This window comes from Hoplias malabaricus, chromosome 3 (assembly GCF_029633855.1).
Source record: "Hoplias malabaricus isolate fHopMal1 chromosome 3, fHopMal1.hap1, whole genome shotgun sequence".
In the NCBI taxonomy this organism is placed as follows: Eukaryota; Metazoa; Chordata; class Actinopteri; order Characiformes; family Erythrinidae; genus Hoplias; species Hoplias malabaricus.
The window spans coordinates 37715458-37728130 of NC_089802.1; the positions used below are offsets into that span (position 1 = coordinate 37715458).

General features: G+C 35.5%; 1 protein-coding gene across 1 annotated transcript; it reads right to left on the reverse strand.

The window, feature by feature from the left end:
• Nucleotides 1–65: 65 nt before the first annotated feature.
• LOC136692610 (sterile alpha motif domain-containing protein 3-like) lies at nucleotides 66–8223 on the reverse strand. Its single transcript, XM_066666161.1, has 9 exons — nucleotides 8124–8223; nucleotides 6077–6273; nucleotides 5685–5837; nucleotides 5501–5588; nucleotides 5258–5405; nucleotides 4441–4647; nucleotides 4150–4318; nucleotides 3977–4056; nucleotides 66–3420 (listed from the first exon to the last, which is right to left on the reverse strand). The coding sequence occupies exons 5-9, from the start codon at nucleotides 5258–5260 to the stop codon at nucleotides 3121–3123; spliced, it is 759 nt and encodes a 252-aa protein (XP_066522258.1). The 5' UTR covers nucleotides 5261–5405; nucleotides 5501–5588; nucleotides 5685–5837; nucleotides 6077–6273; nucleotides 8124–8223; the 3' UTR covers nucleotides 66–3120.
• Nucleotides 8224–12673: the final 4450 nt, after the last annotated feature.

Here is a 12673-nt window from a genome sequence, read left to right on the forward strand (position 1 = left end):
GGCATTAAAATTACAGAAGATAAACTTGCAATTTTTATTGATTCAACAATACGTTTTAATAACTTATTCCATACTTATCTATTGTTTTTGTTTCATTACAGAATACAATATTAATAATTTTTTAAAAATCACAAATTATTGGCCATATGGCCAAGAGAATCATTTCATTTGTATGCAGTAAAGACAAAAAACTAATAAAACCAACTACACAAACATTGTATTGGTTTTAGTAAATCAGATAAAACCAGTCACTGCAGTAAAAGTTTCCATTAAACAGGAGCTATGGTAAATATATTTGTTGAAACACCAATATAACACTTTGTTTTAAATTAACACTAAAATAGCAGTTCTAATAGGCCCTTTACTGAAGCAAATGGTTCTATATAGAACCCTGAACATTTGAAGAACCTTTAGCATGATTCAAGGTTTCTTTGCATCATGAGAGGGTTCTTCAGATAGATGGAGAATGTGTGATAGATAGAAAGAACACTTGAATCACACTAAATGTTCTTCAATGTTCAGGGTTCTATAAAATAACCATTTTCTTTGCTAAAGAAACATAGGACCATCATTTTTATTCATATATCATTCATTAAAGTGTCCTTTAAACATAGCTCAGAAACAGTAAAATATTGCAACACAACACGGCAAACTCTAACATTGTTTTATCAGTTCACAAGGTTTGAACATTTTTTTTTTCAGCAGGAGTATCTAGGGTTCACATATAATCTGTCCTCAACAATGTATGTATCAAGTGCCTGGTAGTCAACCTCATCACCTGGGGAAAGGACAGTCCAGTCAGCATCACATTTCACCCAGTATGAATAATAGTGATAACAGAAGGAAACTGGAATTAACAACGCCCAGTCTGTGTCAATGTTAACAATATACTTAATTTGAAAAAACAACGGAATTTCTTCTGAGTGCATATGGCCAACAGCAAACATCTTTTACACAGTACTTTACATTGTTAATCACAACTTCTGTTACACGCTGGAGTGTTATATCTTCAAAATTCACATCACTATACTTCTCACACATACTGAGGGACTCCTGTAGAGCTGAAGGCAGAGCTCTAAACGGTATGCTCACACTATTTCCAGTAACTTTCTCGTACTCTCCTAACATATTAACAGAAGAAAACTCCCAGCACTGCTTATACTGATGACGATTACTTAAAGTGGAGGAAATGTTGACAAAATTCCTACAATTACTAGCTACTTGTTTAAAATACTGATGCTTGCCTTAAAATCTCATACACCACAAGGATCGCAAGGGCCCATGACAACATCAGGCGAGAGTAATGAATCAAATAATGACATTTTGGCGTTATAACATTACCAAACTGTTCTTTCATGCCTAACAAAAACTCAGAAACTAACTGGTCAAGAAATAGAAGACATTCTTTTTTAACAGATGGGGCCATGACAATGTCAGCAATCTCACGACATAACAAATAGATGCGCCAATAGCTACTATCTTCAGGGATCCTGTGTGCTACTAAGAAAGGAATCAAACGGAATAAACACCATTTCTGTGAAGCAGATCCTACAAAACCAGAACCCTGAAGCAGCTTTTCTGAGAGAGGTACAGGTTTGTTGGTTCTATCATTTTGTTCAAACGACATTTTCATCAGCTCTTCATTAAATTCTTTGATAGTTATGTGCTTTTCCTCATTAGCTTTACTTAAAACAAGCCGTAACACCAATGGTATTATACCTTCTAAAAAATCATGCATAACATCTGGTGGTAGTGATCTTGTAACATCAAAGTAGGCCAACTGGTCAAAAGGACAGGCACCTTGAACTCCATATGTTGCTTTGTCTTCTGGATTTTGTTCTATGCACTCTAAATGGTATCTGTGGACATCAGTGTTTCTCAGAACAAATTCAGATTCATTGAATTTACATTTAATGTCAGAATGAGTAGCCATACAGTACCGACATATTCTTCCCACATTAAAGGACATGCTAAACCCACCTATCATGTGTGACGAAAGGTTATCAGCAGATATAACAGCCACTGCTGCATGAACAGCTTTATCCACCCCATTAACACTTACACTAAACCCTTCAATTGCAAGCTTTTTAAGATCATTTAATAACGGTTTTAAAATATCTTCTAACCCAAACTGTTTAACATGGCAATAGCGAACAAGTAAAGCTAAATGAATATGTTTAACCTGTGAGCAATACTTTGGACCCATATTCCCAACAGTATAATAAATTGCACAAAGTTTGTGCTTATTGCGCTTGGAGCCTAGTGGATTACACACTTCAAATTCATCTTCATAAAAATGTAACCTAAGAGCTTGGGTGTGGTCTGCAAAGAATTTGTGTTCCCTAAAATAAATGCCATCCCGATAATCTGTCAGAACATATTCATCCTTTTTACTTTTTAGCTCAGTTTGCAGACAGTCCCAAACATCTTCATGAGAGCAGTATTTACTCAGCACATCACAAATAGGAACATAGGAATAACTTCCAACCTTATGACCACTTGAGTCTCTTAGCATGTACTCTACAGGTTCAGTCATCTCACATTTTGATTTACAATACTCTTTAAACATATATGGTGACCTAATATGTTTCGAAGCCTCTGAAAAAAAGTCAGGGGACTGTAGAACTTCCTGGAGTTCAGAACATGCTGCAATATTAAAGCCATTTTTCTCAAGGTGATATGTGAGAAATGCATCATAGTTCTCCTTAAAAAAAAGTAAACAAAAAATTAACATCCTCAAGTAATTCCTGGAAGATTCTTCTCTCTGCATTTCAAAATGAATGAAATAAGGTTCTCTCTAAACTGCAACAACAGTGCATTCATATTTGGAGCTGGAGAAGGACTTGCAACACCTTTAGATCTTTCCTCCTCATTAACTGGAACCTGTGACTCATCTTCCGTATCTAATGGTAATACTGTGTGCTTATGGTTGCGGTACACATGTCGTCTAAAAGACTCATACTTTGAAAGTATTCTTGGACAGTCATTAATGCCACAAGTTATTGTAAAATTTGCTTCATGCGCATGAATAAGACCAATATGCTGAATTAATTTAACAAGCGTAAACACTCTCCGAGAGCATTTGGGACAGCAAAACGGACGAGGAATGGTTGGCAGGGATTACTCTAAAAGGTTGATTAGTCTAGTCACTGTTGTAGGCAGAGGCTTGTCCCCATTCTCAGATATTTTCAGGACATACTTCTGAATGAACACCAGAGTATTCTTCAAATGAGAAGGGTATGCCATGTTGAACACATAATAAGCACAAAATGCTGAAAGAGCGCCTTCATCCACACCGCTAGCTCGGCAGACCTCCAAACCATCAACTTTGACCACTGCAGTGACTCTTCTAGTGAAGACAGATGTCCACTCAGCGACGTCTGGTACCTGAACTGTTGGATATGGTGATGATGGCTCACCCTAAAAGAGTACAAACACTGTCATTGTTTTTCAGTCAAAATTATACATAAAAAATAACTCTGCAATTTATTTTTCACAATACCAACTATATGTTTGGTCAACAAATGCTCCTAGGAGGCTTTTACACCTTCCCAAAACATGGAACAGACAAAGCTATGAAATTGAGAGATTATTAAAATTATATTCTTTTAACTTCTTTATAAAAAGTAAAGAGGAAGGGGGAACATAAATGTGTTTTATAATTTTGTAATTATTAAAAGTTAATTTTGGTTTTGTAAACTTTTAAGCATGGAGATCACAATCTGTATTTGACTTAGGAACATGCATTTCCTGAAGAAAAACTTAGTGATTGCACAGATTAAGCTATTATTTTACTGATATAGAATGATAGATCAGACAAAACTGGAGGTAAATAAAAAATCCTTGACACAAAGCTTGGAAATTCTAACAATTTGATATTCATATCAACCACCAGTAAAACAGTGTAATAACATTACCTGAATTTACAAAGCATAACATCATATACAATGTCATAAAAGAAAAGAAACCACCTCACCTCTCCAAGCATGATGTAACTGTCAAGTTTCTCCCTAAACAAGGCCGGCAACATCAGAAGGGCAGCTCGGAAATCAATCCCTAAAAAAGTGCATCAATTAAAACAAATGATAAGTAAATAAATTAGGTATCTTAAAAAAATTGAGATAAAAACTACATTTAAAGAGCCCTTACCCGGAAGATCCTCAGTGAGTGCATCTTCTCTAGCTTCTTTGTGCAGTTTTGCTAAGGGTGATTTCCCTTGAGCCAGTCTAAGCACACTGGACACAATATGGTCAAAGCCAACTTGAAAACGGCGGCACACATTCATTGCTTTATGAAGGCGACCCATTTCCTGATGCAACTATAATTAGACAAACAAAAGAAAACTAAATCAGAAGTTAATCATATATTTTAATATACATTTTCAAAGTGCTTTATGAGCAACTAAACATTTATTTAATGTTTATCTAAGTTTATACTGACTCCATGTGGACTTCTAAGAAATGGGTATTTGTTGACGGCATCCTTCACAGTCATCCCACCAGCAATCTCATTCCTTCTCCAGACAAATGTCCTTCTCATTCGCTCTTCTACAATGTGAGCATCTGGCTGTGTCCTTCTGTATTGGTCCTGCAGGACTTTCACATGTCTGTCTATTGAGGTTTCATCCTCCCCAATAGCATTAATATCCTGGTATACACAGAGAGAAATAAGTGAACTGACAACAAAAATGCAATGTCACTGACCTATTTTCTAAGCCCTTTCAGTTTCATATTTTCATCTCTTGCATAGTTCAACAACTGGTTCATCTGAGTCTGAGTTGAAACTTGAGTCACTAGGGAGCAAGCCTGAGAGAAGCCTTGAGTCTTTAGTAGGTAACCAGCCATAAAATACCCTTAAGTCTGTATCCCTGCATGAAGTAAAAGCAGCGTTTTAAACGAAACAGAACACACCAACTTGTAATGGTTGGTTAGTTGGTAGTTTATCAAGGTCATAAGCCAGTTGCACATCAAAATAGCTAACCCAATTAAACCGTACATAAATTGCAAAAGAAGTGTGATCCATAAAATACTAAAACTAAAGCTAGATCTGACAACCTGAAGATGTTTTTCATTTTTTCATCAAGCACTTATTACTGCTTGTAGTATTTCATTTTTTGACAATCATCCAAGTCATTTATAGACAAGTTGTAAATTAGTCCACACAAAGCCCATATCCAAGACACTGACTTTACTTGTCTCCACCTTTCACTACAATTAATTGTCTCTGTTCAAGAAATTAGAGAACATGCGTCTCTCACCATCAGTTCGTTCGCAATTGCTTGCTTCAGGTTGGTGGGGTTTCTTTGAACGGCCAAACCTCTGTTTAATTATTTTAACTTCTTCATCATCTACCAGTGGAACCCGCTCAAATTTGAACTTCCGTTTCAGAGACATGTGCCACGTGTGCTGTAAGAAAAGAAAAATGTGCTTCCAAACTGAATTACTCAAAAACAAGTATAAAAAAAATACAAGTACAAAATTAAATCCACTATTAGACTCACATATCCATTCCCCTCTTTGTCCTTCAGAAAAGGGTACTTCAAAATCAGAGCTTTACATACTTGCACATACTCATTTGTAGATGGATACCTGTGAAGCATAATTTAAAACTATTCAAGTTTATAAACTGTAGTGAACTAATAACAATAAGACCTTAGACTACTTAGTGTATGCTAAAATACCTACATGCTGTATTGAGCCATGCTCTCATACAGAGTTCTTATAATTTTGTGGCGATCCGAAGACACAATATTCCAAGCCTCTTTTTTGTCCAGTTTTGTCTGAAGAAATCTAGGGAATTTTGGAACAACAAAAATGGCAGGAAAAGTGGCTGATGGCCTGTAATAAACAAGAAAATAACAGATAAATCACACTCTGTACATGGAAACACACAATAGGTATGTCAGTCTTTAAAAACAAATCCCAACTGCAAGCTGTGATATGTGAAATTTGTGTATTCATTTTTTTTTTTAGTAACACTACTTTGTTGTTTCCACATTTTGCTGATAGATGTATTTTTACCATTTTTCCCACCCCATCAACCAATATTTGTGGTTCATAAATACAAATAAACTTACAAACACATGCCTTGGTCCAACTGAGGACTGCAAATGACTCTCTAATGACACTGGTTCAATGGTTAAAGTTACTATTTCCTTTGACTCTTTTACAAAACGGTGAAATTTGGCTTGTTTTTTGAAAGAGCCCTCGAAGAGATATGAAATCATCGACTCCGTGAGACCACAGTCAACTGCTTCTCCATCTACGTCATTGTCTATCATGGGGAAAGAAAAAAAGAAATTAAACAAACAGAAATCCTCAAACGTTTAAACATAAACGATATTTATGATACCATGGGTAAACAACACAAACAGACGGATCAAAATGATATTTCTGGGTATCTGCTAACATCTATAGAACTAAAATCAAAATTTGACTGACACATAGCATTTAGGCTAAAATGCAGCTTAAGCAAGCTACAGAAGAAAGCCTATTGTGCAATTTATTAAGTGAGTAAATAATTAATATAATCATAGTTCTATGTAAATTACCCCTTGGTTAGCCACATTCGTATATTTAAGTTGGCTATCCTATTTGCTATTGACAGACCTATGGCAAGCCAATTTAGCCTAAAATGACACCTGCGATAAAAGTCCTAACTCCATTTTTACTAGTAAGAACTCTAATTCAAGATCCCTCTAATGTAGATTACTAGTAACAACTCCCATTTCAGATATCAATTACAACATTTTTTACTAGTAAGAATACCGACCTATGTATCCATAATTAAATTCTGACTAGTCACCTTAACAGGAGGACATATCTTTAATGTAAATCTGTCTAGTCATAATTCTCCATTCACTTACATTGAATTTCACACTCTCATATCCGTAATTACATTCTTACTAGTAAAAACTCCAATTAGAGATATCTGCAATTATCTTTTTACTAGTACGTTTTTAAAAAAATAAAAGCGAGACAAATGCTCAGTTCAATATTAGGTATGTGCTTTAATAGGCTGTATTTGAAAAGGCGCAGCGCTGGGGGCAGGTGCTTACAGCAGCTCTCGGCGTTTGTTTCAGGATAGCGCAGTGTTAAACTGTATTTTTTAACAACTCTGCTGATGTGAGGAACGGCCATGATGTTTTTCTTCCATTTCGTCTTCCCGTGTCCGGAATTCTCGCTGTTTCTCTCTTTATGCTTCTCGATTTATATTTCTTGGGGTTGGTCTCGGCTTGTTTTATCGCGTTTCCGCTTTGCACGTTTTGTAATAAAGCCAAATTGCTCGCGTCTATCTCTAGCCACTGCTTACGTCCAGTAAGCAGCTGAAACTAGGCTTTCATTACATTGATTTCACAAAAGACTGGGAGATGGAATTCCCTCTGTCGGTTGAACACCGCGGTGGAACCCAGTCCTTCTCCCTTTCGCCACCTTCCCTTGCAGACGGCGTATGTGTAGCCCGTTACATATTGTAAAAGAAAAACATTTTAATAAAAACTCAAGAAACATCTTGAGTAGACATCATTTACTCGTGAGACCTTTTCAGTTATCAATTCCTTAATTACAACATTTTCTAGGTTATCTGGCGTACAACCTCTTGCTGCTTCTTGTACCTCAGTTTACTGGTCTAAATAAATGTAGCTCCCCCTCCCCCGCCCCTGAACGCTCTCCCCTCAGTAACGTTTGTTGCCGCCAAAAATATTTCAAAGCTCAGTTAAACACTGAAAACAGCAAAGTTATTTTTAAAGATAATTTTAAAGTACAAAGCTTTATTTTTGATAAAACTGACTGTTATTTAATCTTATATCAACTGAAATGATGTGTGCTAACATAGAACGGGAACGGTATCTGTTATCACGAAGTTAACTTGCTATCGCTATCTAGCGCTACCTTAGCTAGTGATAGCATGGCTCCACTTCGGGTGGATAATGTAAGAGAACCAACCAAAGACCGCGTGGCAAAAACCAAACAATCCACCGACATTTTTACCGCTAAGTTTGGCTCATTCGCCAATTAAATTAACTATTACTACCTTAATTCTCAAATTCTAGAACACTTTGAAGTAATATAAAAAATATAATATGGTTACATTAGCACCATGAACATTGCACAAAATACACTCACCTTTGAATTTATTTGCCTCCTCTTCAGTAACATCGATGCCAAACTGAATAAGCTCCTTAATAAGATCTCCAGTTGTCAGCGTCCTGAGCTCCATTTCCAGAATATTCCAAAAAGTGATCTCGCAGTGCTATATGGCGAATCACTATTACCTTTCATATCCCTCCGCAAAGCGGGAGTGAATAGGTTAGAATGTCTATCCGCCAAAACTGCTGATTTTTATATAGGTCCATTCTGTTATTTGTGTCAATGATTAGCTAATAGATTTTTGTTTAGAATATTTTTAAAATGAGATTTTTCTATTTCACCATATGTTAATTTATTTATTAATAACTAATTCAAATGATGTGAATTAAGTGCCCATATAAAGGGAAAGGGAATTAAAGGGAAATCCTCACACCTTAAAGATGAATGTAGTATAGAAACATAATCTAAGTAAGCATCTCTACTGTTCACATACTCTCCATAAATGAAAAATTAAGCAGAAAAACAATCCTTGTTGAATTAAATGTTTTTGTGATGTTATGAATGCCAACACACACACCCACACCCACACGTATATATATATATATATATATATATATATATATATATATATATATATATATATATATGTATGTATTCACATTTATCTCTGAATGTATATTGAATGTAATGTAAAAGCACATAAATAATAACAAACTTCATTAAATAAATAAAATATATTAAATAATATAATTTTGGAGTGCTATTCAAAGTTTTATGTATATGAATATTTTAAAATATGTATTGCAGTTATTTGTTTAAAGATGAAAATTTGCAATAGAAAGGTACAATTATGCACTAGCACTTGAAATTTTTATAAATGTACCTTTCTTATTTTTCAAAAGTACACAATTAGACCTTAAAGACCACCATTGTACTTGGGAGGGTACAGTTACATTGTTTGTACCTTAAGGAACAAAAAGGGACCTGAACAGTACCTTTTTTTCTGAGAGTGTTGGAGAGACACCTGAGAGCCAGGAAGAAAAGAAAGAAAAACTGAAACGATGTCTCAGCAAACTGAAGCAAATCCAGAGGAGGTCAAACTAATTATGAAGGTCACTTTCTACACACAGGAAATCAACCAGGGAAAGATATAAAATATCTACTGGAGGAATGGCCATTTTTGTTCAGTGAGCTTGGCATGGTGGTTCACTTCAAGGAGCTCACTGGAATTGGACTTAAAGAGACTTTTACACATATTGTGGATATGAAGGGGAAACGGCTTCTCAACTACATGAAGACTTTGTGTCAACAAGAAAAAAAGTTCCTACAGGCTGTTAAAGCATAAAGCAACAGTGGGAGAGGTGAGTGGATGCTCAGAAGACATCAAAGAGATGGTGTTGCTTCTATTGTCCTACTTTGATGAGAAGGAAGACGTGATGTTCTGTTATGTGGAGGACACGTGCCTTGCTGGAGAAGTACAGATGGACCACGTTCCTAAGTTAACTTTCTTGCTCTTTCATTTTTTTCTGTAGTTGTCACATCCTGGCCCTTTCTTGTTAGTTTTCCCCCGCCATGTGGCTCTGTCTGTCTGTTATTGTCCATGTCTCCGCCTTTGTTCCGCCTCCTGGTTATTTTCCCTCGTTATCTGTGTCAGGTGTGTCTTGTTTGTTGATGTATTTAAGTTCCGTTGTTGTCACTTCCTGTCGCCGGTCATTTGTTCGTATTGTTGTTATTGTTTTGTTTCTCTAGCTCGTTTCTCGTTCGGTCTCTTGCCTGTTTCATGCCCCAGTCCTGTAGCGTTGTTTTGTGTTCTTTTCCTATATTCTAAGCCGTGTTATTTCGTGTTTCTCCTCAAGTTCGTTTGTTTTGTTATTTCTATAATAAATTCTGTGTTGTAGCGAGTGTGTCTCGCCTCCGTTAGTCCACCCTTCACGTCCCCGTGACAGTAGTGTTTATTTTCATACTTGGTTTTTCATTTTCCTAATTTTTTTTCACCTTTTATTAATTCCATTGTTTTTCTTCTATATCAAAAGGGTTTTTTTCTCCATTAACCCAGAAATGGGCACTAAAGTGGAGAAGACGAATACATCTCGTCGTCTTGTGAACCGTAGAGTCTTTACCTTGATCCAGGAGGGAGCCAGGAGTGGCTTGATGTCCGATTATGGACTAAACTCTGTAAGGTTTATGGCAATTGATGTGCTCTACCCATAGTTTCTGCTGATTATCTGCTTAACTCTTCTGAAATTGTTTCTCGGTTTTATTAACTTTGCAAACAGTAATTTGTTAGTATAAGTATTATACTTAAAATCCTGAACACTGCTCCTTTTTAGGTTTTATTTTAGTTAGCTATTTCTAGTTATATACTACAAACAGATTTCAAACTTACCTCATATAAATACACACACAGATTTAGGCCACTCGCAACAGACACTCACACGCACTGCACAAACCACACACATTCAAGAGCATTCCAAATCAGACAGACAGACACAACACAGGCATTCGCACACCTCAAGCCCCCCTTAAAGAAACTCGAACCACATAACACATTCTCACACACCACATAAAGTACAGCCAGACTCTCGCATTCATCTCACACCATGTACACCACACACTCATCTCACAAGCCACACATATGCTTTGGCAAACACATATAGACAACAAACACTACAGACAGGCCTTTACATAAATTCACACCACACGCATTAAATTAAAAACACTCACAGAACAAAATGCATACAGCTTACACCACACACATACTACATACACCAGACTCTCACTTATTTCTCACACCATTTACATGCCACACATACACTTATCCAGAGACACTACACATATACAGCTTAAATGAAACACACTTGCACCACAAAATGCATACAACCCATAACACAAATATATTCTCACACACAGATACACACTACGTACACTCACATATTTCTCACACCACACATATGCCACACACATGCACTTATCCACAGACACACTCCACACCACACACATAAACACACACTCACATACCCAACACCACAAACACTACACAGATTCTCATAGGTTTCTCAAACTACACAGACACTGACTTCTATACTACACAGATTATCACATACTGCACTAACACTCCGACCCCACATTCAGACTCTCCCACAATACCATAGTAACAAAGATGAGTACCAAAATAAGCAACTATGAACCACCAACAACCAGGAATTCCTTAACAGGCACAGCAATACCTTAGAAAACAGCTTCAATACACTAGCAACAGCCTTATCCTTGCATTTAGCCCTACGATACCTTAGCAAAACCTTGGCTTTCAAACTCTGTTTCAAACACTTTTTACAAAATTCTTTTCTGTAGTTGCTTTTGTATTCATTTTTATTTACATGGCTCAATTTAGTATGCTGGTTTTAAGTTAATGGTACATTTTGTACTGTCTAGTCTATTACAAAAATACAGCAATCCTTAAAGTGCAGTAAATTCATTTCCTGCTTTATATTTCTTTCTTTCATTCTTTATCCTTTTGTCATTTTGTTCCAGTAAGATGATCATAATGTCACATGCTCTGTATTCTAATGTTTATTAAGTATGTATGTGTTTTTTTGTTATTGACTTTTAGGTTAATAAAGCCTTGGAAAGGCATATTATTGGATTTTCTTTTTCTTACTGTACAGTTTATTTAGTATTTGCTTTTTTCCAATTATAAATGCTTTAGCATTTCTGGTCAGGAAATATACGGAGCTATTGCAGTTTAAATGAAATTGATATTTGTCAATAGAGTCACAAAACAGGTTATATGCTTTTAAATGCTAAAGAATATAAGAAATTCAGTTGCAGTATTTAAATTATTTGTTTTACTGTAAATGTGTTTATTAATACTGTAAAAGACGATAAAAAATATAAAATAAGTAAAATTTGCACAAATATTTTGTGAAATGACAGTTGTATAATGAGACTTTTACAGTAAAACAATGTTATTTTGGTATTTTTCCATGTATTTGAAAGGGATTCATTGTAAAATAAGCAACAACAGCATGTACATTTTACTGAATGTATTAGTTTATGATTATGCTAATTTAGCAGAAAACTGCTGTTGGGTTTGCCAATTTAAAATGTATTTTTTAAACTTTTTTTAAAAGTTTAAAACAGTAAAATATACAGTTTGCTCTGTAAAATGTTTTACGTTTGTACTGTATTTTTAACAAAATTATTCCGGTAACCACAGCTGCCAGTTTTTTTTTTCCATAAAAACAAAGGAATTTTTTCTACAGTGTATGTCTGCTGTACTGTTGCTAATCAAAAAAGATTATTCATGATATCTTTAATTGTCACTAGCGAAAACTTATTTTCAGTTATCTTAAAGTCTTTAATTTCAAGGGAATTTTGGATATTTTTAATTAGAATTTTGACTAACCTGTATGGTACGGTGCCCCTTAAAGACTATTGATTTTGCGTTTCCTCGCAAATACATTGTGCTCCTTTGCAATTGTTTTATGATACCTAATTGTCTTTGTGGCTCAGTCAACACATCAGGACACTGCAGTTTCCAGGGAAATCCAGCCACTTGAAATAGAGAATGTATATGTATTTATTTA

Bases quoted from the DNA above. Each gene is read 5' to 3' on its own strand.
- LOC136692610 (XM_066666161.1), bottom strand. The intron at 4,319-4,440 runs GTCAGTATAAAC...GTCTAATTATAG, and splicing joins TTCTTAGAAGTCCACATGGA to TTGCATCAGGAAATGGGTCG. The intron at 4,057-4,149 runs GTAAGGGCTCTT...GCACTTTTTTAG, and splicing joins ACTCACTGAGGATCTTCCGG to GGATTGATTTCCGAGCTGCC.